The 27,905-nt window shown below is 42.6% G+C and overlaps 1 protein-coding gene across 4 annotated transcripts; it reads right to left on the bottom strand.

Annotated features, from left to right (window-relative positions):
• Positions 1 to 1,065: 1,065 nt before the first annotated feature.
• Positions 1,066 to 26,975, bottom strand: GLYR1 (glyoxylate reductase 1 homolog). 4 transcript variants are annotated; one of them, XM_063171396.1, is made up of 16 exons: positions 26,867 to 26,975; positions 24,786 to 24,822; positions 23,763 to 23,842; positions 16,804 to 16,942; positions 15,989 to 16,231; positions 12,903 to 12,989; positions 11,962 to 12,018; positions 10,851 to 10,901; positions 10,638 to 10,711; positions 8,789 to 8,888; positions 7,447 to 7,557; positions 7,045 to 7,146; positions 5,900 to 6,062; positions 5,305 to 5,484; positions 4,629 to 4,753; positions 1,066 to 4,303 (listed from the first exon to the last, which is right to left on the bottom strand). In XM_063171396.1, exons 1-16 carry the CDS (start codon positions 26,902 to 26,904, stop codon positions 4,229 to 4,231), a joined length of 1,662 nt encoding a protein of 553 aa, XP_063027466.1. In that variant the 5' UTR covers positions 26,905 to 26,975; the 3' UTR covers positions 1,066 to 4,228. The 4 variants fall into 4 exon arrangements, with proteins under 4 accessions (XP_063027466.1, XP_063027467.1, XP_063027468.1 ...); XM_063171397.1 differs by having other exon boundaries at positions 7,045 to 7,143; XM_063171398.1 differs by having other exon boundaries at positions 16,121 to 16,231.
• Between the last annotated feature and the right edge of the window lie 930 nt (positions 26,976 to 27,905).

Here is a 27,905-nt window from a genome sequence, read left to right as displayed (position 1 = left end):
CGCACGGCCCAGCAACGCTTGATTGGGCAGCGCCCCTCTCCACCGCCCGCGAGGGCGGGGCCCCGCGCGTGACGACAGCAGGGCGGGACTTCGCCCGCACACGCCCCGAGCGCGTCCCCGCTGCCTGATAGGTCAGAGCGGCCCGTCCCCAGCCCAGCGCACATAGGCGACGATCAAAACGAACCGCGTGTAAGAATACTCAAGAAGTGATGAAACTTCCACTCATTTAAAATAAATACATTTATCCTGGCAGTGAGGTCTTTGTATAGAAGTCGGTGAGTTCCCTTTCACAACGGTTGTACTGCGAGCGAGACGAGAGGTGAGGGCATAGCATCTTCACCACACCAGCCCCTGGGGAGGGGTAGGAACAGCCCCAGTTCCTGCTGTAAGCACAGCTCTCGACTTCCTATCTGTTGCTTTTAATGACAGTGCTCAAAAAGAGTGCTTCCTCGGGCACCTGTAACTCAGTGCACCTGAAACCCACTATTATCTACACTTCATTTCATCCTCACACCTCAGGGCAGGAACAGCTACTGGTGTCCAAGTGTCTGATTATCCACGAGCAGTATTCAGAGCTTGTAAACATTTCAGTTAAGGATCATATCTTAGAATACCAAATTAACTGCTGAGTTACTGTTCACAGAATCATGGGATGGCTGGGGTTGACGGGATCTTTAATGCTCATCTCATTCCACCCTCCTGTGATGGACAAGAATCTTCCACTGGATTAAAAAAAAAAACCCAAATGCCAGAAGGATTAATATCCCAGCCCAAAACTTAACAGAAGTTGTCATCAACACCGGAATATTAAAACCAAGGATCCTCCACTCATCCCAGATGCATGTAGCCCTCTGCACACAGAGCATGGAATTTATCCAAACTTATCCTCTGTAATGCCTCACTGAGAGTTTCAAGCTTGAGCAATGACTGAAGTGCTCTCAGGATTACTCAGTTTTCAGATGACTTGGTTTTCAGCAGCTCTGAGTTTCTTGTGTTCTGAGGAACACATACTTCCTTAACGCCCCAAGACAGCTCTGATAGGCTTCAGAAAATGCCACAAGAACATTCAGTTACCAAGAAAAGTTTTATTCTTTTTGCCAGTAGCTTTGTTATTTGCACAAAAAAAAAATCTTTGCCATTTAAACATTTTCACACATCCTATTCTGAATGACAGATGTTAATTAAAAACAAGGCAGGAAAATAAAAATTCACAACCTTAATGAACTATGTGATCTATCATTGAGGAAAAAGGAAACTGCTTTTCTTACAAGCTTTCACAAGTGTCACATTTTCTCTTTAAAAAGGAGGGAGTTAAAAAAAGCAAACTTCTAAAACAAATCTGCATAAAAAGAAACTTTACAGAATTGTCAACAATATTAGGACAACATTTAACTAGCCCGTTTTATTAGAGCATCTCTCAATCCATTGCTTCCCCCACTTCCCTCCCTCAAATCCCAGGCCTAGGAACAGACTCAAATCCACATTCAGAGGCTACAGACATAAATACAAGAATCTGAGTGAGACTGACAGCAATCTCAACTGGCATCTGGAACAGTCTGGATTCCCCCATTTCCATCCCTCCTCTTCAGAGCCACATCAGAGCTCTTTGGTCTCCTCCTGCTTCTCCTGGGCACACCTGTGACTGTACAGCTGTCCAGGCAGCACTGCAGCCAATCTACAGCTACCCACAATGGCTGAAAGCTGCAGTCAGACCCTTCCAGGATAAATTACAGTGTTAACTAGTCCACATCTGCCACTCCCACAGAAATAACCATCTCCATTCTTGGGAACTACAGTATTTCTAGAAACAAACCCTGCAGCAGTGAGCTGCCTTGGGACTGGTCCTTTGAATTCATTATGAAATACCTGTCACAGGACTTGAGAGCTCCTTTGGCATTCTCTCTGTATCCAGAGGCACCACAAACTAACAAAGATACTCCATTACCATTGCTCACACCATTCACGGTCACTCTGCCGCAAGACGGCAGGGACGGGGGGGGGACGCCACTGAACTGGCTCCCAAAAGATTTTTTTCCTTCAGTCTCATTTCCTGCCTCCAAACCCACAACTTCCCTCAGATGCCCACAATGCACAATTCATATGAGAGATTTTTTTTTTTACTATAGTATGTTAACAAACGACTTCAGATGCTAACTGTGGAGTTCTGAGTGGAGAAGAACAGTGTGCCAAAGCAGGTCAATGGTTAGCTATGCTGGCAATTTTACATGCCTTTAACGTGAATACCTACATACAGAATGGCAGTGGCATTGCCAAAGGAACACAGGTGTAGAACTACCATCGCCCACACACAGTGGCCAAGAGGCAGTGAGGTCTGACAGCCCTGTTGCCAGGTGTTCACTATAGGATATAAGTAATGCAGAATACAGCATTAGCCCACAAGGAACAGTCATCACAGGAGGTGAAATACTCAAAGTAACATTTACAGCATAAGGCATTAGATGTTATGAATCAATGAGTATGTGACAAAATGAGTATGTGACACTTTCCTTCTTTCTTTCTTAACAAGGTGTCCCTGAACCATACACACATGCTGCACAAAGCAGGACTGGTAAGAAATCCTAACCCAGGGAAAATTTCTTTACACAGCCATTAAGTTCCAAGGAAAAAAAATAAGGTCGCAGGGGCAGACGTCAGGAACACAACCTAATTTGAATTTGTCTTCTTTCCTTTCAGAATCCCAGCTCAAGGGAGGAAGGAGATTGTACCACTTGAGAAGTGATTTTGGCCAAAGTTTCTCACTGGCATTTTTCTAACACTCAAATTTAAAATGCAAGAACACTCCCAAAAGGCTAATACTGAGAATTGGAAAAAAAAAAAACAAAACCCAAACAAACCAAAAACCAAGCCACACCCCGTGCATTTTTTGTGACAGGCATCCTTTGGACTCTGGGTTGCTCTGCTATCTACACTGAGACCATCTCTGTTCTCTAGCCTTGGCATCTGCAGTTCATGTCACCCATCTCTAGACTAAAGCTCAGCAGTGGTCTTAGCCTCCCCAATCTCAGTTATTGGTCTTTCTAGAAGTTGGTATCTGGCCATAAGCAGAGTTCACAGATATAGGGAGAAGGCTCATGCTGTGCTATCTTGTACCCAAAGTAGTAACACTAAGAACATGTATGGAAAATCTGACATGTATAAAGATCACTAGGCAGTACACAAAAGTATCCCTGTGAGGTAGGTAACCATCACCCACCTTTATAGATGGGCAAACAGATGTGACAACCATGCAAAGGCCAGAGAGCGTGGAAAGGAGCTCAGGAATCTCAATCTCTTGGATCATTCTGCTCTCCCTTTTCAGACTCACCACTCTGCTTGTGACACTGCTGCAATCCAAGACACCTTTGTAATTATTGACTACAAGGGTTAAAAAAAAAAAACCAAACAAGTACTAACAAAACATAAGCTAAGGCCAGGAACAAGTAAAATCTCTAGCCCAGTTTTATAGGCACTATGTTTGTCTCGCAGTTTTCTATGCAAAGGTGTTACTTTCCAATGATGTTTTGGATGGGCTATGATAAACCTTTCAGGAGTCTCACTGACATAAGTATTCTCCTATTTTCAGTACAGTTTGTATTCCCTAAGCTGTAGTTGTCTGTACAGGGGAAGACATGGATGCAATGTGTTATCTTTAACAGTACAGGAATTCCTCCATCAAGGTGGGGAAGTGGAAGTCTAAAAAGAAACTGAATCAAGACAGCGTTGCACTCAACTCCCCTTACCCTCTGGAACTGCCCTTCTCCTCCATGGGAGGTGCCTTGTTCTCTAACAGTGGCTAATTAGCAGGCATGCTCCTCACCTTACTTAGGACCAAGGACCCTGTCCCCTTGATACAGAGAGTCCAGCACTTGCATTATTTCACAGCAAAGAAGAAAAGGGATTGTTAGAAACAGCATCTTGGACTAGCAAACAGAGGAAAATTAAAGCAGCCAAGCAGCAGATTTCTGGCAGAGTTGCCTCAGAGCTTCTGAACAATTGTCGCTGTTTCATCTCACGACTGTCAGTGCATGGCATGGATTTTTCTAATTAGACTGCAACAATCCGAGCCCCCTCCTCCCCCCTCCTGCCACAGTGGAAGGCTCACCACAGCAGGTCTCAAAGTTTGTGTATAAAAGGAAATGGAAAGACAGAGATGGACTGGTCCAGAGTTAAAACCCAGTATCATAATATTAATCAATCATCATCGTATGAACAGTAAGAAGGGTGCAGCCTAATGGATGTAGGCCCTGTACACTGCGGACATGTCGTTGTCAGATTGGTCCAAGGCTTTTGCTCGTTTATAGACCTAAAGAGAAATCAGAAAAGGATCAGGGCCTGCTCTTGTGTGAAGAAAAACTCCTTTGCTGACCACTGCAACCAGAGAACCGCACAGGACGTCAAATAATCCAAGTGCAGATCAGAAAATTCCAGGTCTTTCTGTGTTTCCTGAGGTAACATTCTAAGCGTCTCTACAATCAAAACAAATCCAATGCTACCCTAGTCAAAAAATATTTCAATCACTATTCCCTTGTCTTAGAAATGATGTAATTCTTTGATCTGTGTCTCCAATTGACAAATAGCACTGTTGAATAAATGCTAAAGAACACATCTAAACACTGAACAACTCTTACCTCGTTGGCAGCAGCTGCCATGGGAGTTGGGTGGTTGACAGAATCGCCCAGTGCAATAGCTAATCTAAGATCCTTCTGGATGTACTTCAGGTAGAAATCAGGTTTGAAGTTTCCTTGCAAAATATCTGCAGAGAGGAACCCATGCAAAATTAAGCATGACAAAAGTAAGCCAAGCCAATGCTGCAGGGGGCTGTAATTCAACACCAATCTCTCTTTCCATTGCTGATCACTACTTTTAACTCTCCTGTTTTTGCACTCTCCATCTTCAATTGACCACAGCAGATTAATATCACTACTGCCCACTGACAAAGTGAGCTAAGATTTCTAAGCAGCTTGTTACCCTGCTGCAATGAAATCCTGACTTAAGTCCTAAGCAGTCCTAACTCAGATTCTCAGAAGTCCCAGCTACAAAGGGGAAGGAATGGGAACTCAGTTCTTCATTTACAGAATGCTCAAAATAACCATTATCCCAGGTGACGAAGATAAGATTGTTATGTTCTACCTTCTGCCACTATCTGAAAAGCTGTATTTTAAGCATTAATTTCCAGAATGCTTAAAATAACCACTATCCCAGGCTGCTGAAGATCGGGTTGTTATTTTCTACCTTCTGCCACGATCTGAAAAGCTGCTAGATTGTAAAAATGACCTGTAAGAAAATAATGTAAGAGAACTTTACTTTGGCACTTCTGGTCCAGAAAGATGCTGGCAAGTTGTCCCTGATTGAGGATATCCAGAAGGGTCTGCTGGGACTGGCCAGTCACTTGAGCCAAAGTCAGTCCTTCTGCTATTGTTGCCATGAAGCTGCCTTGGACCATGTTCACAATCAGCATCATCTTGGCGGCATTGCCTACTTCACCTGGGAGTGAGACACACCATTGGGATTCCTCCAGAAGAGAAGTAGCAGCCCTGCCTCCCTAGCCCACACAGCAGTGACACTGTTAGATTCCTGTCATCAAGCACTTGGCATCTCTCCCTTGACCTGAAAGACTTCAGAAAATATTTCCATTTTCCAAGCACTCAAAGGAATGGAGAAATAATAAGAAAATATTATTTAAAACCAAAAGTATCACAGATCCTCCAAAATAAGCTGGCATTCAAAAAAAAAAAAAATCTTAGCCTGCAGGCTCTGAAAGTGGCCAAGTTCCAGAGCAGCAAGCCAATTTCCCACACTGCCCACAGAGAAAAGGTGACATATACATCTCAGACTCCTTGCTGAAATTCCCAGTCCTTGCACTAAGAAATTGCTATCAGGCCCTCCACATTTCAATTACCTAAGAAAAAAGAGGTCTTCCCCATGGCTTGGAAACAGCTGCTGCAGTCCTCATATAAACCCCTGTCACCAGCTGCCAGGATCACAAGCATTCCATCATTAGAGAGCTGCTGGTTTCCTGAGACTGGTGCTTCCAGAAAGCGACCACCTCGGGACACTATCACCTGGGAGAAGAACATCTCTGGTTAGCTGTGCATGAACAGCAGCAGGAACATAATTTAAGGCATACCTGCCACTAAGGACAGAAATTTAAAGCAGAACAAATAGCTCCAACAGGAGAGGAAAGCACTATTGTGATGTATCCTGCAAAGTGTGATTAAGACCAAAAGGGTCCATGCAAGACCCTTCAGCACCCATCACTACTGTGTATATTTTAAGCAGCTGAACTGACACGCTTTAGTCATGGCACCCTATACTGGCCAAGGGACCAATGTTGAAGGTGTATATGTCATATAAGAACCCCAGAAGATTGATCATTGTATTTTCCCCTCTTTCCCACAGAGGAAAGGCCTTTGGCAGATCTCTTCAGCCAGATGTTTACTAATATGGGTGATCTGCATTCTCCCAATTAATGTTACACACCAGTGCATCAACAACATGTTTACTTAGAACTTGACAAAACCAGTTCCCCTTCCTTGTAAAACCACACATGCTGCCTTAGGGCAGTGGGGAATAAGCAAGATGCCAAAAAAGAAATCACAGATACCACAGCAGAAGTAATCAGAACACTTCTACAGAAATCCTATAATAATATTTCTATAGAATGAAATGTGAAGGCATTAATTTTCCCCAACCAGAGCACTTAAACTAGGCAGATTTTGCATTTTATCAGTCATTAATCTAGATAGGGTTTTACTCACGAGTTTGCTACAGAATACCAACCTGTCTACAAATATTTCTTAGGGGATCAAAATTTGGCTACCTGTTTGCAATGGTGTCAGGTAACAGCTCTGCCAAATCTACAACTTCGCTGGTATCACCAGGGAACATGTTTGCTGGTTAAGACTTGACAAAGAAGACTTGTCTTGTTTGCCTGGAACTTGAGACTGTCCCAAGGACCTCTAAAAGTTTTATTACCAACAGAAACTGAAGAACTTCTGCTGAATGAACACCTGCTGCTGTTAAGAGGCTCAGTTCGGTGATTACCTGGGCCAGCTCTGTGACTGTATCTGCATCCACTGTGGACATATCCACATAACACTTCCCTGGGCGAATCCCCTGCAACACTCCACTTGGACCAAGCACCAGCTGTGGAGAACAGAAGAGCGGTAAAGCAATAGGGTGTCTGCAGAGAAACCCCACTTCTGCAGGAGTCCAGCTGAGTCTGGCGCTACAGTGGCAGACCCCCAGAGGGTTATCAGAACCAGTCCTCAAAGACTTCATTTTTAAAATGCTTAATTTTTGTTAGGACATTTATTTTTACACAGCTGCACTGCTCAGGATGTACAATGACCCAGGCTACTGTGGTTAGCAGGAATCAGAACCGGCATTCAGTGACTGCCATCTCATAGTCTAACCAGCAGGGGTAAAATAAGAGCTAATCCTTACATCCTTTGCTGCTTTTGGATCTGATACACAGGCAAACGTGATGTCACAGGTGGAGACTACTTCAGCAGGGGTTCTTCCCAGCCGTGCACCCTCCTGGATGAACAAATCACACTGCAAAAGGCACAAGTCCAAAGGTAAGACAAATATTAAATACCAAGCAAATGGATTCTTTTCATTTTGCTGTAAAAATTCTACTGCAGGACACAACTCCAAAGGCGACAGGCATGTTAATTACACAACTTTGTCTTCTTCTGTTGCTTTGTCTACACACACACGTATGTGTGTGTGCAGGGCTTTTTTGCAGCTTTTCTGAAGAAGGGGTGAAGAACTTTGAAAGAAAGACACAAAGAAATACAACTCAAAGGTGAAACAGTAAGAAATTTGTGGGTTTGGCAAGAAATTATTAGGGGAAAAAAAGGAAGATTTAGGGAAAAAAATTGGTTAAAGGTCATAGCAACATGTGTTACTGGATAGTAATAGGAATATCCACATCTGAGATGAGTGTGTTTCAGAGGGCTGCTGTTTCAAAATCTTAGCTCCTTCTTACCCTATCCTCTCATATCAGCCATGTTTTGCTCTTGAAAAAAATAAATCTTAGTCCCCTTTAAACAAAGTAACCACAGCGCCCTTCCTGCTCTGCTATTCCACAGCATCTTACAACTACCACATCTCCCCCAGCTACCTATATTCCTACTCCACTACAAAGAGTAACACTGTCTAGTATATAAGTGCAATGCAATATAAGCTCCATTTTCAGTTTGAATACTCCTATAAAGCCCTTCTCCATCCTGGTCTCATGACACAGCAGGTCTTTAACAGAACACTTGTTACCACATGACTAGCACAATAGATGTAGACTAACCTGCAGCTGAGCAGTGCATCTTACCCTCAATCTCCTGGGATAACTCCCTGCACCTGGCCTTTTTGGCACAATACGTTGCATGGCAATTCACATCAGCAGTATTTTCATGGCTATTCACAGATGCACAATACACTGACCATGGCCATTCACATCAGTAGTTATTTTCAGAGGCATGTTACATCTCATTCTTCAACACATATATGGGTGTAATATACAAAAGTGTATTTTTTCTGACAACTGTCTCCTCTTACACAAAAAGACAGTGGGGTGAGACTGCTGACATAAGAGTGACCACACTAGAACAGACCACAGCTGCACCTAGTCATGCCCACCAACAAGCACATAGGAAACAGGACAAAACAAGGTGGCAAGCATATCCTTGTGTTTCTTTGGCATCCCCTCCCAGACACCATTGACAGATGATTCCATGAGATACAGGGGGTAACTGAATGTTTAGCAGAGGCTTAATCACATGCCTACCTTCTCAGCAGTCCTGTTCCAGACAGTGACAGTGTGACCCATCTTTAGCAAGTTGGAGACAATGCCACTTCCCATCAGACCAAGGCCCAGGAATCCTATCCTAAGGGTATAGATAAACATTAATGCAAGAGAGAGCAATCAGTGTTAGCTTCTCATGGTGCTGGAAATGACAAAGAGCAAACTGGAGCATCATCAGCATAAAAAAATACCCAAACAAACATGTTCTACTGCAACCACAGCTACAATGGGCAAATACTGAGCTTTAAAAGCAAGCTGAAATTTATTTTGCTTACCAAGCAGCCCTAACAATTTCCTGAACAAAGTCTTTAGCCTATTTCAGAAGATCACCTAAATACTAAAGGTCTGGATGATCTGGATTCTTTTTGTTAGCTTGGGGTGGATGGTTTATGTGTGGTTTTTTGCTTTCTAAAAATTGCTGTTTGTGTGTTTTCTGTTGACAGTCATTGCTTTACTGAAGTTAAAGGGCACACTTAGAAATGAGCAGGTGCTTCTCTAATTATTAAAGTTCTGACTTTAAAACTAAGTCACACATACAATGTTTGCTTGTATCATTGAAGGATACATTAGTATCCTAGTTTTGATAAAGTCTAGCTAAGACTACTGTGCTAAGCATCATGCCAGACCAAAGACCTAGTCCCTGTTCTACAGCTGCCATTTCAGGCAAAGGAAGAAAGGAAGTATTGAGCCAGTACAGGTCACCATCAGTCCCAGAGAACAGCCTTTCCTTCCTCCCACAAGCCGGAAAGAATTTTGCTCCCTCCATTCAAAAAAGAGAGACTATGTCACCAAGTCCCTATGATCACCTACAACAAAAATTCCTCTTGCAGATATTGCTGCAAGAACCATTTGCTGCAAGAACCATTTTACCCATCATGCAGTTTCCCATAAAACCCAGAGTTTTCAAAGAGATTCTGAAGCATTCAGTTATATCCAAGGTAACACCACAACAAAAGCTACCTGGCAAATCCAGTAGTTAATTCTGCAGAAATAGTCACACTACAGCAGCACCTGTCTTCTCCCAGCTAGCCATGCTGCCTTTTCTCTTTCTGCCCTTAGACAGGGCAGAGCAAATGACTACAGGCTCCTTATATGGCCCAAATAAGATCTACCTATTTTCAAGTCTCGAAACCAGCAGAGGTATTCCTTCCTTCATAACCCACCTCTGAGATGCACTTTCCTGAGAGACTGTTTTCCCTGAATAGCTTCATTGTTATTTTTGTTCCCCTGCAGTACAAGTGAGAACTGGCATCCCACGAGAACTGCCCCAACATCAAACAGCAAGAGTGGCCTGAACTCAATGTGAACAGAGCAGAAGTTACAGGAAGCTCAAGCTAGCCTTCTCTCACTCTATAAAAGAGAATGGGTGTGTTAGGAGAAACCAGAAAGCTCATGTGCCACACAGCAAAGTTTCTGTGATGGGAGAAGACATCTCCCTCTTTCTTTTGTCTTCTGCATGCTCAGGAGAGCTATTAAATGACCCCAGTCAACTAATGGAGAGAGATCCCCTTTTATCTTCCTATCTCATGCAACACTTCGGAACACTGCTGCTAACATCCTGCAGTGGGACCTACTGAAAAAAACAACTGCAGAAACACTCCAAATTGCAGATGTATCCAGGACAGAATTTACTCTGAATTTTGTATTGCACAGCACCCTTTGAATTTAGCTGCCTCTCTCCCACTTCGTCCCCCAAACAGTTTCACACAAGGAAAGAAGCAATGTGCAGTTAAAGGGAAATGTTAGGTTTATTCATTCTCAGTGACAGGCTGGAGAATGGCTGCATGTGTGAGCTGGGAAGGAAATGGCTGAAGTGTATTGGAGATCTTACTTTTTGTCTGTAGGTGTGATGCTGCCATTGACTGCTGTGCTGTCTGCTGCCTGGATGGAGGTAGATCCTGTCTCCTGAGGGAGTGGGGAGGGGGGACAAGGGCAGGGGGGTGGGGAAAAGAGAGGGGAAAAATAATAATAAAAATAATTTAATGCACAACTCTGGAAGAACCGCAACGCCTCATAACAATAAACATCCATCAAAATGCTTTACCTCTTCACAAACCTTCAGCTTTTTTGTGATGGCTTGATAGCAGACAGCTGGCTGTATGGAGAAGACAAAGCATTCAGGGGAAGGACAGTGCTGATTTACTCTGCCGAGCAAACAGACCATATCCTTATTCCACAGAAGCAGGGAGCTCACCCACCCACCACCACCACCTTCAAACCAGGACAACTCTGAGGCTTCCCTCAAGCGGAGAAAATAAAACCTAAAATATATTGCAAGATATTAAGATCGTTCTTTCCCACCCTGCCCCAGCAATTCACCCTGTCTTCTGACAAAGGCACTGCAAACTCCCTTCTGTAGTTCCCATAACAGGCTCTTCTGGAGGCACCAGAACCTAGGCCATCCCTACTCCTAACATTTAGCTCTCTGAAGCCTGCCATGAAGCCTCACATCTACACTCACTATGTCTCTGCAAGTTGTGGAACCAAAACCTTCTGGTTAATATGAGAAGGCATGTAGAAGGCTTTCTACAAATGCTAAGGCAAAGGCTGCTTCTCCCCATGCTGCTTACTGTGAGCTTGTATAGATAAAACTGTTAGCAGCTCTTAATCCTTCTGGCTCTGCCCAGATCCTCAGCGAGATATAAATCCTTTTATGCTTAATTTGATCTTTCCTTTTCCTCCTGATGTTCACTGCTGAATATAAAATCCTGCAAGACTTCTGACTCTCAGGAGATAAACAGGCTGTATTTTACACGGCGCTTTTCTGGTCTTGGAAGTTCTCTTGCAACATTCAGTGAACTGGCAAGCCTATCCAGATGGAGAATCTGACAGGACAACCATCAAAAACAATCAAACAACAGGATTTTTGAACACAAAAAAAGCTTTTCCTGTCCATCCTGTTCATTCTACAAATTTATTACATCAGATCTGTCAAAAACTAGTGGTAGACAATCTTGAATTACTTAAAACTATTCACTGTACTTAATACTAAATCACTCTAAATCTTCAGGCTTGGAATACTTCAACTAATCTAACTGCCACCCCCTAAAGAAGAGAATTCTGGAGCTCTTTATGCATACTCCTTGTATTCAGTTCCAGCAAAGGGCAGGACTCCAAGCTACCTAGCAACATGATCCTGTCTGCCAAATCCTTACCTTCTCTGTCTGGCTCAGCAGGAAGTGATGAAAGTGTGGATCACTGTCCTTCACAGGCTACAAAGAGAGAAAATACAGCCTCAGAAATAAATCGAGAGAGTCACTGAGTTACCACAGCACAGCACAATTCCCTCGCTCTCCTAAGCTGCCGGAGAGCAACAGCATAAGGCAGAAAACATAAAATGTATCAGCTGTCACAAGGAATCTGTTTCAATTAAGTAGTTTACATTTTGTTTCATTCTCAAAACCAAAGCCATTCAAACCAAATTCCTCATTTTTGGACATCTGTAGGAAAGAAGTATACAAGCAGTATTAACATGGGAGGAAGAAAATTCATCTTGCACTTCTTCCTCTCCCAAGCAAATGAAAACACTTATTTTCCAGGTTCTAAGTAATTCCATAAGGCAGCATTCTGAGAATTGACTGAAGATTGTCACATGCCAAGCAAACCCATCCTAACACCAACAAGGACTGAAGGCCCAGATCCCTCATCTCCCCAGCGAGTATCACACATACTAGCCTGGAATCACACTGCTCTTACTCTGCTTTACTGATCACTCATTTACTCAACAAAATCGAAAGGCTTTCAAAAGCTGCTTTGTGAAGGAAATCAAATGTAAGCACCCCATGTGATAGCATTCAGACAGGGAGAGACTATCCAGATCACCTCCACTCCTGGGAAGTTAGTCACAGAAATGCTTTTGAAACAAGAAGTGTAAACATTAGTACAGCAAGTTTAGTGTGAATCTGCAAAGTAGTTCCACAGAGACAGAAAACTCATTTCCCAGCATACTTCTGAACTATCTGGGATATTGTTCAACTTTGTTATACTGCAATATGTTCGAACACAAGAAGGTAAGAACAGGCTGTTTTACAGCCAGACAAAAGGCTCTAGATTTGCTGCCACAAACTCAGAACATAGAGGTTGTAAAGCTTCTCACCTCGCTCACACTCGGCGGCCATTTAAATCCAGCCACTGTTCCAGTCATCACTCTCTTCACTGTACTTGACTCTGGAATTGTGAGGTCCTGAGGAGACAGAAGGAGGATCACAAAGAGCTTAAAATCTGGCTCAGGAGCAGGTCACAGCATGATGATCATTAGAACACAGAGAGAGAGCTCCGAAAGCACTACAAAAGCCTTCAATTTCACAGGTCTTTCCATGAACATTCATATTTAAACACGGAGTATTAGCAATACAGGTGAGGTGAGAAAAAGCATCAACTGCCAGCTAAGGATTTCAACCAGATTTATGGTTTCTGGAGAGTCCATTCTTCATACCTAAGAGGAATCACTGCATTTGTGCACTTACGGAATGAGCAGAAAACAAACATGCTTGATCACGTACTTTCCTCTGGCGGATGCAAAAGACTTAACAAATGAGTGAAGAACACCATTACAAGGAGAGGTCCGAACCCTTTTAATCCTACCCTGTCACAATAGAATAGCCTACCTGTTATCAGGAGAACCTTCAAAGCATAAGATTGACAGCCACATCTGCTCAAGTTTGCAGAATCCATGAGACAAACTGGTATGTGGGCTGCCCCATCGGCTCCATAGGCCCCAGTTTGTAGTATCATGATAGTACTTAACGTACTGGGGCTTTTGACGTTGAGCAGATTAAACTTAATCTTTTAGATCCCCAAAACATATAGGTTAAAATAAGTCTCTATGCTACAGGTCATCAATATATGCTATAGACATCTAGGTTTTTATGCTACATGAAGAGAACGCACAGGACTTCTACATAATACGTGCTGTCTTCCTCTGACATGAGGGTTCAGAAATGGAGTCACATTACCTCCCCCCCGAAATTACTTCCTGAAAATGCACAATATACCTTAGCATCCACACAGAAGCACAAGAGAAGAACACTGTTTGCAAAAACAGACAGAGTAAGAGTCCTGGAGGAGTAACCTAGAACGATGCAACTGTCCAAGGGTTAGCAGGACAATGCAGACATCAGTCTCCAACCTTGTAGTGCCTAGGGAGTCTCCTGCATACTCCAGCTGGTGAAGTGTGGATAAAACCCGCTTTGATACCTATGAAGCTCTGCTGCTCCTTCAAATATATTCATATAAGCCTAAACGTAAGAGTATGTAAATGATCATGTATGGCCACAGAGCCTTTCTAGACAGAGCACACCTCAGCAAAAACCAGATTCTTGATTTTTATGCATTCTTATTACTTGGAGGCCAGAATTTGGACTGGAACAGAGGAAAAAACCCCACAAATCCTAGGATCATATTAATTCAGGACAAGAACATAAACGTTTTCTACTCTAGGGCTAAGAACTTGAGGAATTTATGAGAACCAGGCAAGAAGACAAGATTTTAAAATTATTTCATAGGTTGAAAACCAGTATTAAGGCAGTATTGTTATATTTTCATAGCAATTATTTTATATGCCACTTTCAAGAAGCTATAAGGCTTACTTTCCTACCTTATCCTGCTTAATTTCCTGGTTTGTGGCCAGGAAGTTATCACACAGCTGGCCACCACTGTGTGGCAACTTTAAAACCAGTCTGCTTGTCAGGTGCCAGTAAAATAATGTCAACTACCACAGTTAGCTCACTCAAAGCACTCTGATGTCCTAAGGTAAATAACACAGTAAAACCTATGCATGCAATGTGTCAGCACAATCAGAATTCTCCCAGCCATTAGTTTTGATTAATTTTGGAATGAACCTAGCTCAAAGACACAGAATCATTTTGCAAGTGAAAAAAAAAGGTCCTATGGCTTATTTAAACAGAAATATGTGGAGACACAACATGCTTATAGGAAGACACTTAGAAAAGTGAAAACTATGTTGCCAGTGAAGCATTTTCCTGCATCAGTCAAGACAAGTTCTGTAATTATTAGTTTTAATTCATAAATATGCATACATTTCTCCCCTCCTCCAACTTCCCTCAATAGAAGAAACTGATGGGATCTGTTACACAGCCTAATTTCACAGGCATCGGTGCTAAAAAAGAGCCAATATTTTCTTTAACCGCTTAGGAGTTGGACTTGATGATCCTTGTGTGTCCCTTCCAAATCAGGATATGCTACGACTCTACTCTATGATGCCTCCACAGCTAATATCTGAGATGATCAGCTTCATTTTACCACATCAAGATAGTCTGCTGTTCAGCCAGCGAAGGCCAATCCGTTCACAATTCCAGAGAGCAAGGACCACCATCTTGACTTGCATCCTGACTAAAAGAAAAGACTGTGATCCCCTTGAAGCACAGATGAGCAAGGACGTTGCCATATGGTGTTTCAGTTGAGGTCTCCCAGTTGTCTTCAGGTTTAGTCACTGATGAAGGATATGACTTGTAATAATCCACCAAAATAAATATCCATTTGTAATAGGAAGATCTAGACCGCAACAGTGAGTTCCATAATAAAAAGGCTGGAACTCTATATGAGGGTAGACAAAGTGCTGCCACAACATAGAGAAATATCAGGGAAGTAGTAGGAATAAAATATTAAGCCTCCTTCAGAATGGATGATGGGAACATATCCTAAAGCACAGAAGCTGAAATGAAGACAATTCTTCTGGTGGATTCCCCAGGCTATGAATTTCTTCTTTAAGCCCTAGCCCTTAAAGATATCTCACTCTTTGTGAGTACTGAGGTTGAAGTTGAGCAACTACTTATCACCTGATCATACGAAGCAGATGAGATGGGAGAAGTCAGGAGCCAGATGAAGACCCATATCTCTTTGCTAATCCTTCCCACACAAATTGAACTCCAGGGATGAAAAGACGAAAGAATGGAGTCTCCTGATACAGCTTTCAAAGCCCTCTCAAAGATACAAACAGAGCCACTCACAGCAACTAACTGCTAAAAATCACAGGAAGAATCAACAATATGCTTGCCAATTGGTATCAGGCAGCCAAATGGTCTAGAAGTAGCAACATGGAAAAGCTTAAAAAAAAGGGATACTGAACTGATTCTTCCTGCTGGCCTGTTAGTCAAGGTGCCAGTCAGACCTCAAGTCCAGCTGCCAAGTCCACGGGCACTGGCGGACATGCACAACACAAACCTTCTCATCCTTGGGTGGACGCCCCCGCTTTCGGGGGCTCTGATCCTGGGCTCTTTTCAAGGGTGATTTTGATCCTCTCTCTGACGAGACAGAAGAAACCCTCTTTTTTCCTTCCCCTGTCCCCTTCTTCACCTTTCCTTCAGACAAACTGGCTTTGCGTTTCTCTTCACCAGCAGATTGCTTGCCTCTTTCTTCACTGGAATTACGCCGATTCTTCTCTTCAGTGGAGTTATGGGAAGACGCCTGAGAGATTATAGAATAGAAGATGGTAAGGAAAGAAGAGAAGAGATGGAATGATTTTCATGCAAAACCAAGGATGTGAAGGACCCCGTGCTGATTACTATCAAGTAAAACAACAGCACAGTAACTTGAAAACTACGTATCTGTTAGACCTTTGGAGTTGGTGAATGAAGTTCCTGGTTAGTTCTCCTGCAAAAACACACCAGTTTAAGTAAGCATGTAACAGAACAGGCCACCTGAAGACTTGCCAGGATTGCTTGCACTTCCAATATACTAAAGACAAGATTAGTTGATACCAAATACTTAAGACTGTTTTATAAAATCATCACAAGTAGATCAATTAGCCTCTTCAGTTTCTTCATCATTTAATAATCCAATAATCACTTTTCCCCACCAAACAAGATTTAACGGGGAAGAATAGAGGATCGGAAATAAACCCCAAAAACCAAAGGAAGGAAAACCCAATCCTCCTCAACTTGCCAGAGACAACAAACTCCTTTCACATAACAAGGCATCTAATCATCATTCATGCCAAAACCTGTTTTAAAGCACACAGTGAAAAAGAACCCACTCACCTGGTCCTTGCCTTTGGTTTTTCTAAGAAACTCCTCTACAGCATCCACAGCTTGCTGGAAGCGCTTACCCTTGTTAATCTTTATCATTTCCTCTTTGTGAGGGTGATAAGGCTTCAGCTGCTCCACTTTGATCCAAGCACTTGAAACAAAAAAAGAAGCTAGTTATATTTTCCAAACCACAGCCCTCTAAATTCTCCTGCTTTGAGAAACACACAGCTACATTTTCTCCCCCAGCTCTACTGATGACAACGGCCCAAACTCACTTCCTATCTAGAAACTGAAGGGCTGCTATTACTGAATTCAGTGAGAATTTTCTTCTGGCACTTTTGTTACTTCTTAAGTTTTATGTCCTCTCATCCTAGCACTGTCCCCCTTTAAGCATTATTCTCTACTGACAAAACAGCTTTTGGATGTGATCACAAGACGCATTTAAAACAACGGCAGCCCAATGACTGCACTTGTTTCACCATGAGGAACACCCACAGACCCACACTTCCAGGTAAAGTAGGCAATACCACTAATCTACTCGAGAATAAAGTTCACTGAACAATTCTCAGCTATCAATCCCTGGTTCAAATATATTAAGCATACAGGTGTCTAAAAAACTGTAGGGAAAAAACTCCAAAATTATGTATTCTCACTATAGAGATGACCACACAGAGTTAATACAAAAGCAACAGCTCATTGCTGAACTGTTTTCTGATGTACCCAGGCATTCTGTATGAAAACAATAATTTTGTTTATGAGAAAAAATAACTATTTCCTTTGCCTCTGACTGGAGCAATCAGACTTTCTCTCGGCCCCTGGTATTCCTACGTTACATAAGACTATCCACGTATACAGGTTTTAAATATTCCCCAGTGCAGTCTAGCTTCTGCAAGCAGATGAAGTGATTTAAAGGCTGCATTTTCAGACACTGTATAGTTAAACTGAAAATGAAGACTAAAACAACAAAAAATAATTGCAATGCTTTGTTGAATCTTGATTGTTTCTCCTCTCTCCACAAAATAAACTCTAAAACTAAAAAATATTAAGACCTTTCTCCTCACTGGCAATAGCAATTGTTTGTAAATTGCTTGTAATCAGGAATCAACTTTAACAAAGTAGAATGAAACATTTTGGGTCTCACTTGCAGAGACAATACCTGCTAGAAGCTACTGGAAAATGCCAGCATCCTTTCCAAAGAAGCCAGTGCTCTGGCATGCAAAGCTGAATCCTTTCACTTTGTTTACATTGTTTTTTTAAGAACTGACTTTATATAATAAGTCAAATCATTGCATTCAGACTAGAATCTGAGTCCAGCAGATATTCAGGGTATCTCTCACAGCTGCCCAGGCAGTACTGTGAAACACACCTTAAAATTATCTTACACTGTAAAGCCTGCCTGTATGACAAACAGTGATAAACATCCCTGTGTACCACAGAGCACCAGCTCATGAGAAGCCTTTCATTATATGTATAAAGGAAACCAAACTTTGGACCACAATATAAAAAAGCATGTTAAATGTTGTTGCAAGACTGAATTTCTAAATAAAAATAAGTTATTTTCCCTCAAGGCATCCTCTTAGGTTTCTGCACATCCTATCACTCCTCACTGCACAGGTTCATTAGTTTCCTTTCTCATTCTTTTTCCTTTGGTAGGGAGAAAGCCCGAAGTACAAAGCTTTTTTCTGGTTCCTAGCTTCAAAGATGTATCTTGGCACTTGTGATCCACCAGGACAAAGAACTAGAGATCTCTGAGACAAACTAATAAGTGAAAAACAATCTTAAATGCTGCCTCAGTTAAAAATAAACTTTAAAAAAGCAGGGAAAAAATTAAATTGGTCTTTTCCTTTCCAGTTTTTTTATGCATCACCTACTTGGACAACCTTCCATAAGAGAGGAGTATCTTTTGAGACCAATGTCCACAAACCAATTGCATGCAGTGTTTCAAGCACTTGAAAACTAAAGAACTTTTCACCAAACAAAACTATTCGTGTTTGTACACAAGATCTCAATACCCTCAAGGCCAATGAAGCCCAGTATTTAGATCAGCCTCAAGGATACAACATATAAAATTAACTTCTGTTTCTCTCCTGATTCAGCAATGAATCAATGCATGAAAAGAACATTAGTGATGACACTGAAGATGTCATATTTAAGATGACATTGCATTCATACTGCTGCACAGTCACCCAGCAACTCTAAAGAATAGGCTACATGCAAAGTGAAAAGATGTAATAAAAATACCTATTAGCAATGGCTTTCTCTTTTAATTTCTTCACACTGTTCCTCATCGTCTCCAAAATACCACTCTTAGAAAACCACTGCCCATGTCAAATCCACATTATTAACATGAACAATAAGCAAAAGTTAGAATAAGCAGAGACAAGTATGAAAGTGACCTGCAGTTACATGGAAACAGTGGCACAGATAGATGCAGAGACACCAGACTGAAATCCATGGCACAGGCAAGGAGATCTTCAAACCTTCACCATTCCAGCCATTCTCTTCCTGTCTACAGATACCAACTCCTATGATGATAAGCTGCAGAAATGAGATGGAAGAATATCCACCAATCTTCGTTTTTTGCAAACCATATAGCTAAGGATGGAAAACAGTACCACTGTATCTCCAAATTTCTCTTTACCGCAGTCTGGGAAAAATTTTATTGCTTTAGACTGTAGCACTTTAGATGCCCACACTAAATGCTAACACAACCAGTTCTAAAAATCAAAAGAAAATTTCTTAGTTATTTACAAGGCCAGTGTGTGTGAGCATACAACACATTAAGACAGATTTCCTTTGTTAAAAGGGAACATCCCAACCCTCATAAATTAAGTAACTCAACTCAGCTCTGCAACTTAGGACATAAACTCCTAGGAAAAAAATACAAAAATGACTATATCATACTAGAATAAAGGAAGGGATATTTAGAAGAAATCCAGAAGCAGGGCAATACTGAAGGAAATTTAAGTATTAGGTTTTTCAAATTTGTGCAAAAAAATACCTCCTCAGTACGAGACAGAAGAGTTTTGTCTGTAGTGATTTTCAGCTATGGTACTGTGCTTGCAGGGATGTTGAACAACGCTCCAGCTGGCTCTGCTACAGCAACACAGAGCTCTGCATGGGATAATCGGCCTCACTGAGAAGTACCAGGAACACAAGTTCACCCACGCCATCAGTTCAGCCCATCCCTCCAGACCCTCAGATTACTAAGGTGTATTTCCAACAGTTGGCAAATTTAAAGCAAGTGTTTTCTCATGTCAGGACCTGAAAGAACATTTCAGAAAGACTACATCCTGAATTTACTCTCTCCTTGAAAACCAGGGAAAACTGTGGCAAAAGAAAAAGGTAGGTGCTTTCATCCCAACAGGACATGGGGGATGGAAAGGTAATGAGCGCTGTGTTAAAATTACTGTGCCTGATGGAAAGAGGCTGCAAATTATTACATTAATATTTGACTGCAAGCTTCCTCCATTTTTTCCCTTAATATATAAAATCAGGAAGTGCCCCTTGACCCCACCATATTTAGTTTCACACTGATGCTACAAAAGGCTGTAAGGAAGAATGGGCTGTCACAGCTTCCTGTTAAGACTGTGATATACATGACTTGCAAGTCCATTTGGCTATCAGGGAATACCAAAGGAGAAAGAAAGGTGAATGGCTGTGTTTGTACGCACATCTCTGAGGGCTGCAGGACCATCACTAGTATTTCTATAGAATCACAGTGGAAAGACACCTTCAAAGCAATTATATCTTAAGTTTTAACAAATATCATAATGATTCTTAAGCAGGCTAAAAAATGTAAAACTGTTTTTAACTGCATGACACACACCAAGAAAGACTTGCAGGCCAGCCAGTCTATTAGTTTTAACTACTAAAAGCAATAAATGTACATACACAGCAAAATAAAAGTTCTTACTTGACTACTGAAATATCTACAAAGATCTCCTACAACAAAACTGTAGGAGATAAAAATAAACGGGGATTTTAAATACTATCTGAGAAGCACAGTTAGAAGCACAGATAAGAGGTCTAAGTTCCACTTCTAAACTAAATCAAAATTTTTGTTTAGATTCCTGTAATGATGTTGCTACATGCTTGTCAGGTCTATGGGCAGGAAACATCAACTGTTCTTGATTTTAGACAGAGAATCCTTTTAATGTGACTTGCTCTAAGAAGAGACACTCAGAAAAACAACTCCTAGGCAGACTAGAAAGAACACCTTATCAATTTGGAGAACAAGGTAATAAAGAGACATTACATGATTGTCTTAATTGCACACAATCACTTAGAACAGGACATGGGTATTTCATCACTACTATAAACATCAGGTGGCTTTCACTGTGGGAAAGCATATATGTACTTCACAGTTTAAACATAAGCAAAATCTGCTTCCATGGGTAGAGAATCCTTATCTTTCAGAAAACCCATTCCTTCAAAAGTAACAGAAGAAACTAACACCACCAACACAACACATGGAGTACAGTGCTCTGTAGAAAATTTATCAAAAGCCAGGATTTAGAGCAGTCAGAATGCACTCACGCTCTCACCTTTGTATGTTGGACCAAAAGTACTCACAGCTTTCCAGTTAATCTATTTCCTTAGTCACTGCATCATTGCAAAGGCCTAGTACACGGTAATATTCAATTTGCAGAAAAAGGAAAATGCATTTCCCCTGTGCTGTATCCTGAGCTAGCAATAATTTCACAAAAAACCAAAACTTATACACTACACCAAAACCACTGCCAAACTCATCAGTATGTTTTTATTTACCCTTCTGCTCTGCTCATGCACATCAATTTTTACTTCTAAACATCTTTCTCCTTAAACTTTAGTATGACAAACCAAAGCCACCTGAGTCAGTGGGGAACAATTTGCACCCAGCCTGGAACAGGCACATTTCTGGCCACAGAAGGCATCTAAGAATCCTCAGAAGGAAGTAAGTCTAAAATAGGGTCTGACACTGCCTACCTCTTGACAGACTGGCTGGCAACAACCCTCAGAAGTTCACAGGAGGGACTGTATCCAGAAATCAGCTTCGCCTTTGCCTTCTATGCACTGGACAAGAGGTGAACAGCTGATGACCAGATCCTCTCCTGTTCAACCTCAAAGGGTAAGGCAGTAATACAAGAGCTGCAGCAATGGATCCATGGTACAGAAATGCCATCATACAGTGTGAATACGGCCAAAGAAGTGAGGTGTTAAAAAAGAAGCTATATGCACTAGACCACCAGTATGGGTAAGTGCACTCCTCATCTCCCCTTGAACAGTGACAGCTCTGCACTCTGCTGCTCCTCAGGCTGTTCATAAGGTGGTGACATTCTCTCAGTTACCTTCCAAGTCCTGTTTATACACACACCTGAAAAAAGTATTTGCGAAACCCACTAGTTTACTTGTACAAAAGAAGTACAAAAGATTTCCTCTTCATCTTCACATTTGAAGTGAAATAATTTCTATTTTTCCTGATTTGGCTGATTATGCTCAAACACAATCAAACACATGAGAACTTTCTCAGGCAACACACTGGTTAGAACAGCACAACTATAACCAGCACATCCTTCTGACATTCCAAGTTAGGACAGAAGAGGCACACAAGCTTCTGTCTCTTGTCTCTATCAACATTATTTGAAAGAAAGGTGATAGTCTTTATTTCTATTCAATTTTCAGGTATCAATCAAAGCAAGTAAATTTCTAATTCTTGATTATCTAGCATGATATAATTAAATTTCACAAGCTGGGAATGTGGGGAAGGGGCTACACTACAACAACCATATTACTTCACTGTGCCAGATGACCAAATCTGCCCGAGGCAGAGCTCTAGAATCTTGTAGTAAATCCCAATAATTTTGCAACTCTAAACTCTTCATTTGCAATTATGTTATTAATCTCAGCTACAGTATCCAAGATATTTGACCATTTGTCTTAATACCAAAAAAATCTGTATTTGATTCAATGTGAAATACAAGAATTGAAAACAAATAATCAGGACAGAAATAATCCACTTCAACTCTGAATTTATTAGCTCAAATAATCATATTTAATAACACCACCAAAAAACGTTCTCTGGCCTCAAATCAACCTTCACCTGCCTCAAATTACTAGAGATCCAAACATTCCCATTACTATGTGGCATTCACTACTTCTCCATCAAATTTAGACCTCATTTCTTAATGGAAAAATATTTTAGTATTATGCAAAAATAATTTAGCAGTGAAAAATAATTTCCTTAAGAGACATTCACCAAATGGCCTCAGTTCTTGTCATCTTTCTTCCTAAAAGTAATGGGGTTTTTAGTCTTCCACAGATATTTGCCATTTTCTTCTTTATTCCGTGACTTAATAGCAGAAAATAAAGAGGAAAACTGAAAAGTTATCAAAATAATTTTCAGTTTCACAAAACATCGAAGTTCTCAGGGGCCTTTTTCATTGGGTTTTTTTACCTAGTTTGTAATCATTTAAATCTAAGACAACTATGATTTTGCTCACATTTGAAATCATTAAATTCTGCTTTGCAAAAAGGAACTCTAAAACAGTTTTGGCTCTCTTATACTGTGAAGTCTTACAAAAGCACGGCTAGAATGTTTTCAATCAGCATGTAGGACAGCATATTCTTTCACAAATGACAATTATATAGTTACTTTTATTCCTCTGGCAGCAAAAAAAAAAAAAATACTCTGAGCTGTACCTTTCTGTACCTTTCTCATTACATGCTAAAACCTGACACAGTCATGTCACACCTAAAAGTGGTGAGCTATCACAGCAACTCAAATCCTAAAGCTAAGTTTTTACACCCTTCATACACCTCAGTGAGCAGATATAGCATGCAATAACAGCTGGATTTCTTTTATTGTGTGGTTCAAAGGGAATCCTTTACAATGCTACATTGCACTGTAATATTAGTAAATATTTCTTCCACAAAAGATCCACGTTGTGTGGTACAGTATTTTCCCCAGATGAAAACAAGGAGGTACATACTGATCTTCTGTTCCAAAAAACTTCACAAAGAAGCACTTTTTTCCTCGAGGTTTCTTCAGATCTTTAGGTGGGTTAACAATCTAAAGACGATTAGAAATCATAATTAAAAAGCATATAGTGACAAATTTTGTGATTTTACCACCCAGTCTTCAGCTATTATAGATTTTTTTTTTAAATCTGATTAGGAGGATAACTTGCATTAATAAAAATTTGTTCCACTTAGGTAATCTTAAGAATTTAAACTTTGTCTTTACTCGCAGAATAAATTGCTTATCAACTTTAAAATGCTGGTAAGGAGAAAAGCTATCATTCAGTTACAAGGTGACACCTGTAGAGGACCCTGGTGTTAACCTGACCCAATAACCAAATGTTTATAGTTGTCAGCCACACTGACCACTCTTTTACCTGACTCAAACTTACCTCAGCATGCTTAGCCCTCATATAACATATAAGATAAAAGGTCTTTCTGAGAAGTAGAAGGAATACAAACGGCATATAAAATTCCTTTTTAAAAATCTTTCATCTGAAAATACCCCAACCAAACCAGAAGTAGGATCAAACCACCCTAGATAATTCTCAAAAACGACAGCTCTAAAACAGTATCTTGAGAAGCCAGACTCCTTACTTCCATTATTTAAGACAGTACTGTTAGCCAACTTACTATAGAAGAAAAGAAACATGTCTTGCAGAAAGTGACAGGGATTAAACAACTAAATTTGGGAAACACAATCAGTTCCAGAGCTGGCTCTCTGTTGGCTTTTCATTCCACATGAACTACCAGCTCTTACTGACAGACTGAGATATATCAAATAAAGTCCTAAACTAGTTCACACTTTAGATTTGTGGGGTAGATGTGTAAAAGAACAAACAAGAAAACCAGTATTAATCTAAACTGAAATGCTTTCAAGCAAAGCTTTCCTTACACAGAAGGAAAACACAAAAAAAAAAAAAAAAAACACACCAAAAAAAATCACAAACCATGAAAAACTAAAAAAAGCAACAATAAACACAAACAAACCTCACCTTCCCTGGCCATGGAGGGTAACGGCCGAGCTTCCCCCTAGAGAAAAAAAAGAAATTATTAGGCACTAGAACTAGAGAAAAAACTAACTATCCCAATGCCTGCTTTTTCATATTATGTCACGCTTTTCATAATAAGAGAGTTACAGTTTGCAGTCAAAACCTTCTGTTCAAGGCGGGACACACGGCTGACATCTGCACCTAACTCAGGTCTCTGGACAGTCTGTTTGACCTTGCTGGACTACCAGAACTGAAGAGAAGAGTAGCAGTAACACAGTCTGCAAGATACAAGAGTAATAGGCACTGCAGCACCATAAGAGTGGAGATTTCTTCACATGGAGCTGAAAAAAACACTGAGGAATGCAATGAGACCAAAGTTCAGGTTAAGAACTTCTATCTACCTGTCTAGAGCAGCTGGTGAGCAGAGCAGCCACCAACTCCCAGCACAGAAAGCTACGGTTCTGATTTGTGCAGAAAGGCATTAATAGCATGATCCCCTCAACAGGTGTTCCATTATCACTTTCTTCAAGTGCTCACCACCACACTAACTGAAGATATGAAGACCCATAGAAGAAAGGCAGAAAAGCTTACTTTCTAGACTTGCAAATGTTTCCATTATGAAAACTAGGCACTAGAAATAATCACAGAGGAGGAAGAGACATTAGTCTTATCCCCCAGCTCACCAGCTTTCCTGGTGAGCTTTATCCTTATTTCACCCTTGTCATTGACTTGTGCTGCAGTACTCACAAAACCCCATTAGCAAGTGTCTTGCAAGAGACGGGCAAAGAACCTGTGGGGCCCAACAGCTCCTGACACAAAACTTCTCAGCAAGTGGCACTGTAGCATGCTGAGATGGCAGTGCTGCACAGAGGATTCAGAAGCCAGGGCAGGCAGCAACACTGCCAAGAGCTGTGACCACGACCATGTCTCATATTCAATGCTTCCATTACTGTACTGAGAAAAAAATTCAGCAAACCCTTTCTGCTGTTGCTGTCTCGTTGTTAAAAGTTCCCTGCGACAGCTCTAGGGACAGCACCTGGCTGTCATGTACAAAACTAAAGCAGGATAATCTGCATTCCAGCACCGAGAGTAACACTCCCCAAATTCTCATGTGAAATATATATGCTAAAAGTAACTAATCCTTACTTACTTTGCTATATAAATTAGACAACTTCCTAGCACTGCAAATTATTCAGATGAGAGCTGCAGTTATCACAGTCTGAAGCACAGCCTTCTTTTTATCTGGGTTATCAGTATAAATGCATGCATTTATTCACGTGTTGGAAATCAGCTACTTCTTTGAGCTCTGGCAGGACAGCCTAGCCCATCCAGCACAACGAAACCTATGCACTTAATCGGTGCTTACAGGGCGCGGTGGAATGCTCTCACTTCTCCCCATCAGGAAACACGAAATCACAGCTCTGACTATCTGAGGGTAAGATCGCAGTGACAAGGGGAAACGGCTTCTGGGGGTTTCCACAGGGACACCCCAACCTGCAAGGAAACGCTGGACTGTCGTGTTGCTTCATTAAAGCACTGTCAAGAAACGGTGCGTGGCTCTCCATAAACACTTTCTATCTCTAACACTTCTCGCATCCCTCGGGAGGTGAGCCCGGGCTTACAAGGGAACCACGCAGCGCTCGTCCTTCCGTCCCGCTTCCTTCATCCTTCCATCTGACTCCATCCTTCTGTCATGCGCCGCCCCCGCCAGCCTCCCCAGTGCCGGCCCGGCTCCCAGCCCAGCCCGCCTCCCGCCCGCCCGGTGCCCTGGCTCCGGGCTGCCTCCCGCCGCTCCTCCCACACTGCCCAAGGGACGGCGGCGGCGATACCCGCAACCCGGCAGCAGCCCCACCACTGCCCTGCCCTGCCCTGCCCTGCCGAGCCCCACCCTGCCCACAGCCGCTCTCCGAAGTCACCGCGGGCTGACAGCGCCCAGCGCGGCCCAGACCGACTCAGCTCCCGCCGCGTCGCTCCCAGGGCCGGCTACAGCCTCGCCAGTGTCTCCGCAGCCGCAGCCTGATTCCGCTAAAGGCGCCCAGTCCGCCATGCTCCGCGGCCGCCGCCCAGCCTGCGCCGCCACTCACCACACCAGATCTCCGAGCCTCAGACTCACGGTCGCCATCTTACCGACACGGACCGGCCGGGCCGCGCGGGGGCTGCCGGGAGCACGACCAGGGGGAGGGGGGCGGTGGCCGCGCCCATTGGGCGGGCGCATCACGTGGGCAGGCGGTCCGTCACGTGTACGGGAGGGCTGTCAGCGGCAGCCGCCCCCCCCCCCCCCCCCCGTGACGCCAGCAGCTCCCATGGGCGCGCGGGGCGGGGCGGGGCAGAGCGCTGCCGCCCGTTCCGCCGGGTGCTCCCGGGGCTGCTCCCCCGCCGTGGGTGTGGAGGGGCCGTTGCGCGGGAGCTCGGTGTGGAGCGCATCGTCGGAAGTGTCGGAAGCAGCGCCGTGTGCCGAGCGCATCGTTGGAAGTGCAGGTGGCGGCCCGTGGGGCGGCGTCTCTTTGCTGGGTCGCTCTGGTGGTGGCTGCCGCCCCCGGCGGGGCCCGTGTTTGCGCCGGGGCAGCGAAGGGCGCTGCAGCACCCCCCAATAAACAGCGGTTCCCATAATATAATTCCCCTTAAGAAGCAGAAACCGAAGGGCTCCGTTGCTGCCGCTGTTCGCTGCCCTCGGACTGTATATGTATCCCCCGCTAGCCCCGCGGAGCCCCACCAGGAAGTGGCGGGTTTGGAACATGATTTGCGCTCGTTCTCCCAGGCAGAGGGAGACGCCGTATGTGGTTGGCTATTGCGGAGCTGCGTCGTTTACCTGATGACTTGCTGTGTGTGGTGGCGTCTTTAATTTCTGTCCGTCCAACAAAGCCAATTCCGTAATTTTTCAAGCATTCTTGTCACCTCTTCTGCCCTGTGGACTCACAGAAACTGATATGTGGGGGCCTTAAACAGAAACGAGCTTGATCCTTGTGGTACACAGCCCTTGGGTACAAGCTCGCAACCCTGTACCCTGTAATAAGTGGTTTAATTGCTCTGCTAGTTCCCCCAAATCACTTTAGTACCAGGAGTCTCCTCTCTTTTCTAACAGCTGAACTGAGATCAAGTATTTTTTTCTAAGCCAGTGTTTCT

Source organism: Melospiza melodia, chromosome 18 (assembly GCF_035770615.1).
Source record: "Melospiza melodia melodia isolate bMelMel2 chromosome 18, bMelMel2.pri, whole genome shotgun sequence".
Lineage (NCBI taxonomy): Eukaryota > Metazoa > Chordata > Aves > Passeriformes > Passerellidae > Melospiza > Melospiza melodia.
Note: the sequence above shows the minus strand (reverse complement) of the source record. Positions and strands in the feature narration are given on the sequence as shown.

What these genes read in the sequence shown, in the direction of transcription:
- GLYR1 (XM_063171396.1), bottom strand. Translation starts at nt 26,904, where the DNA reads ATGGCGACCGTGAGTCTGAGGCTCGGAGATCTGGTGTG. An exon ending in TTTTTTGGAACAGAAGATCA is followed by an intron (nt 16,943 to 23,762) that starts GTATGTACCTCC and finishes TTTTGTTTCAAG; the next exon opens with TGCTTGGATCAAAGTGGAGC. An exon ending in TGGCAGCTGCTGCCAACGAG is followed by an intron (nt 4,304 to 4,628) that starts GTAAGAGTTGTT and finishes ATTTCTCTTTAG; the next exon opens with GTCTATAAACGAGCAAAAGC.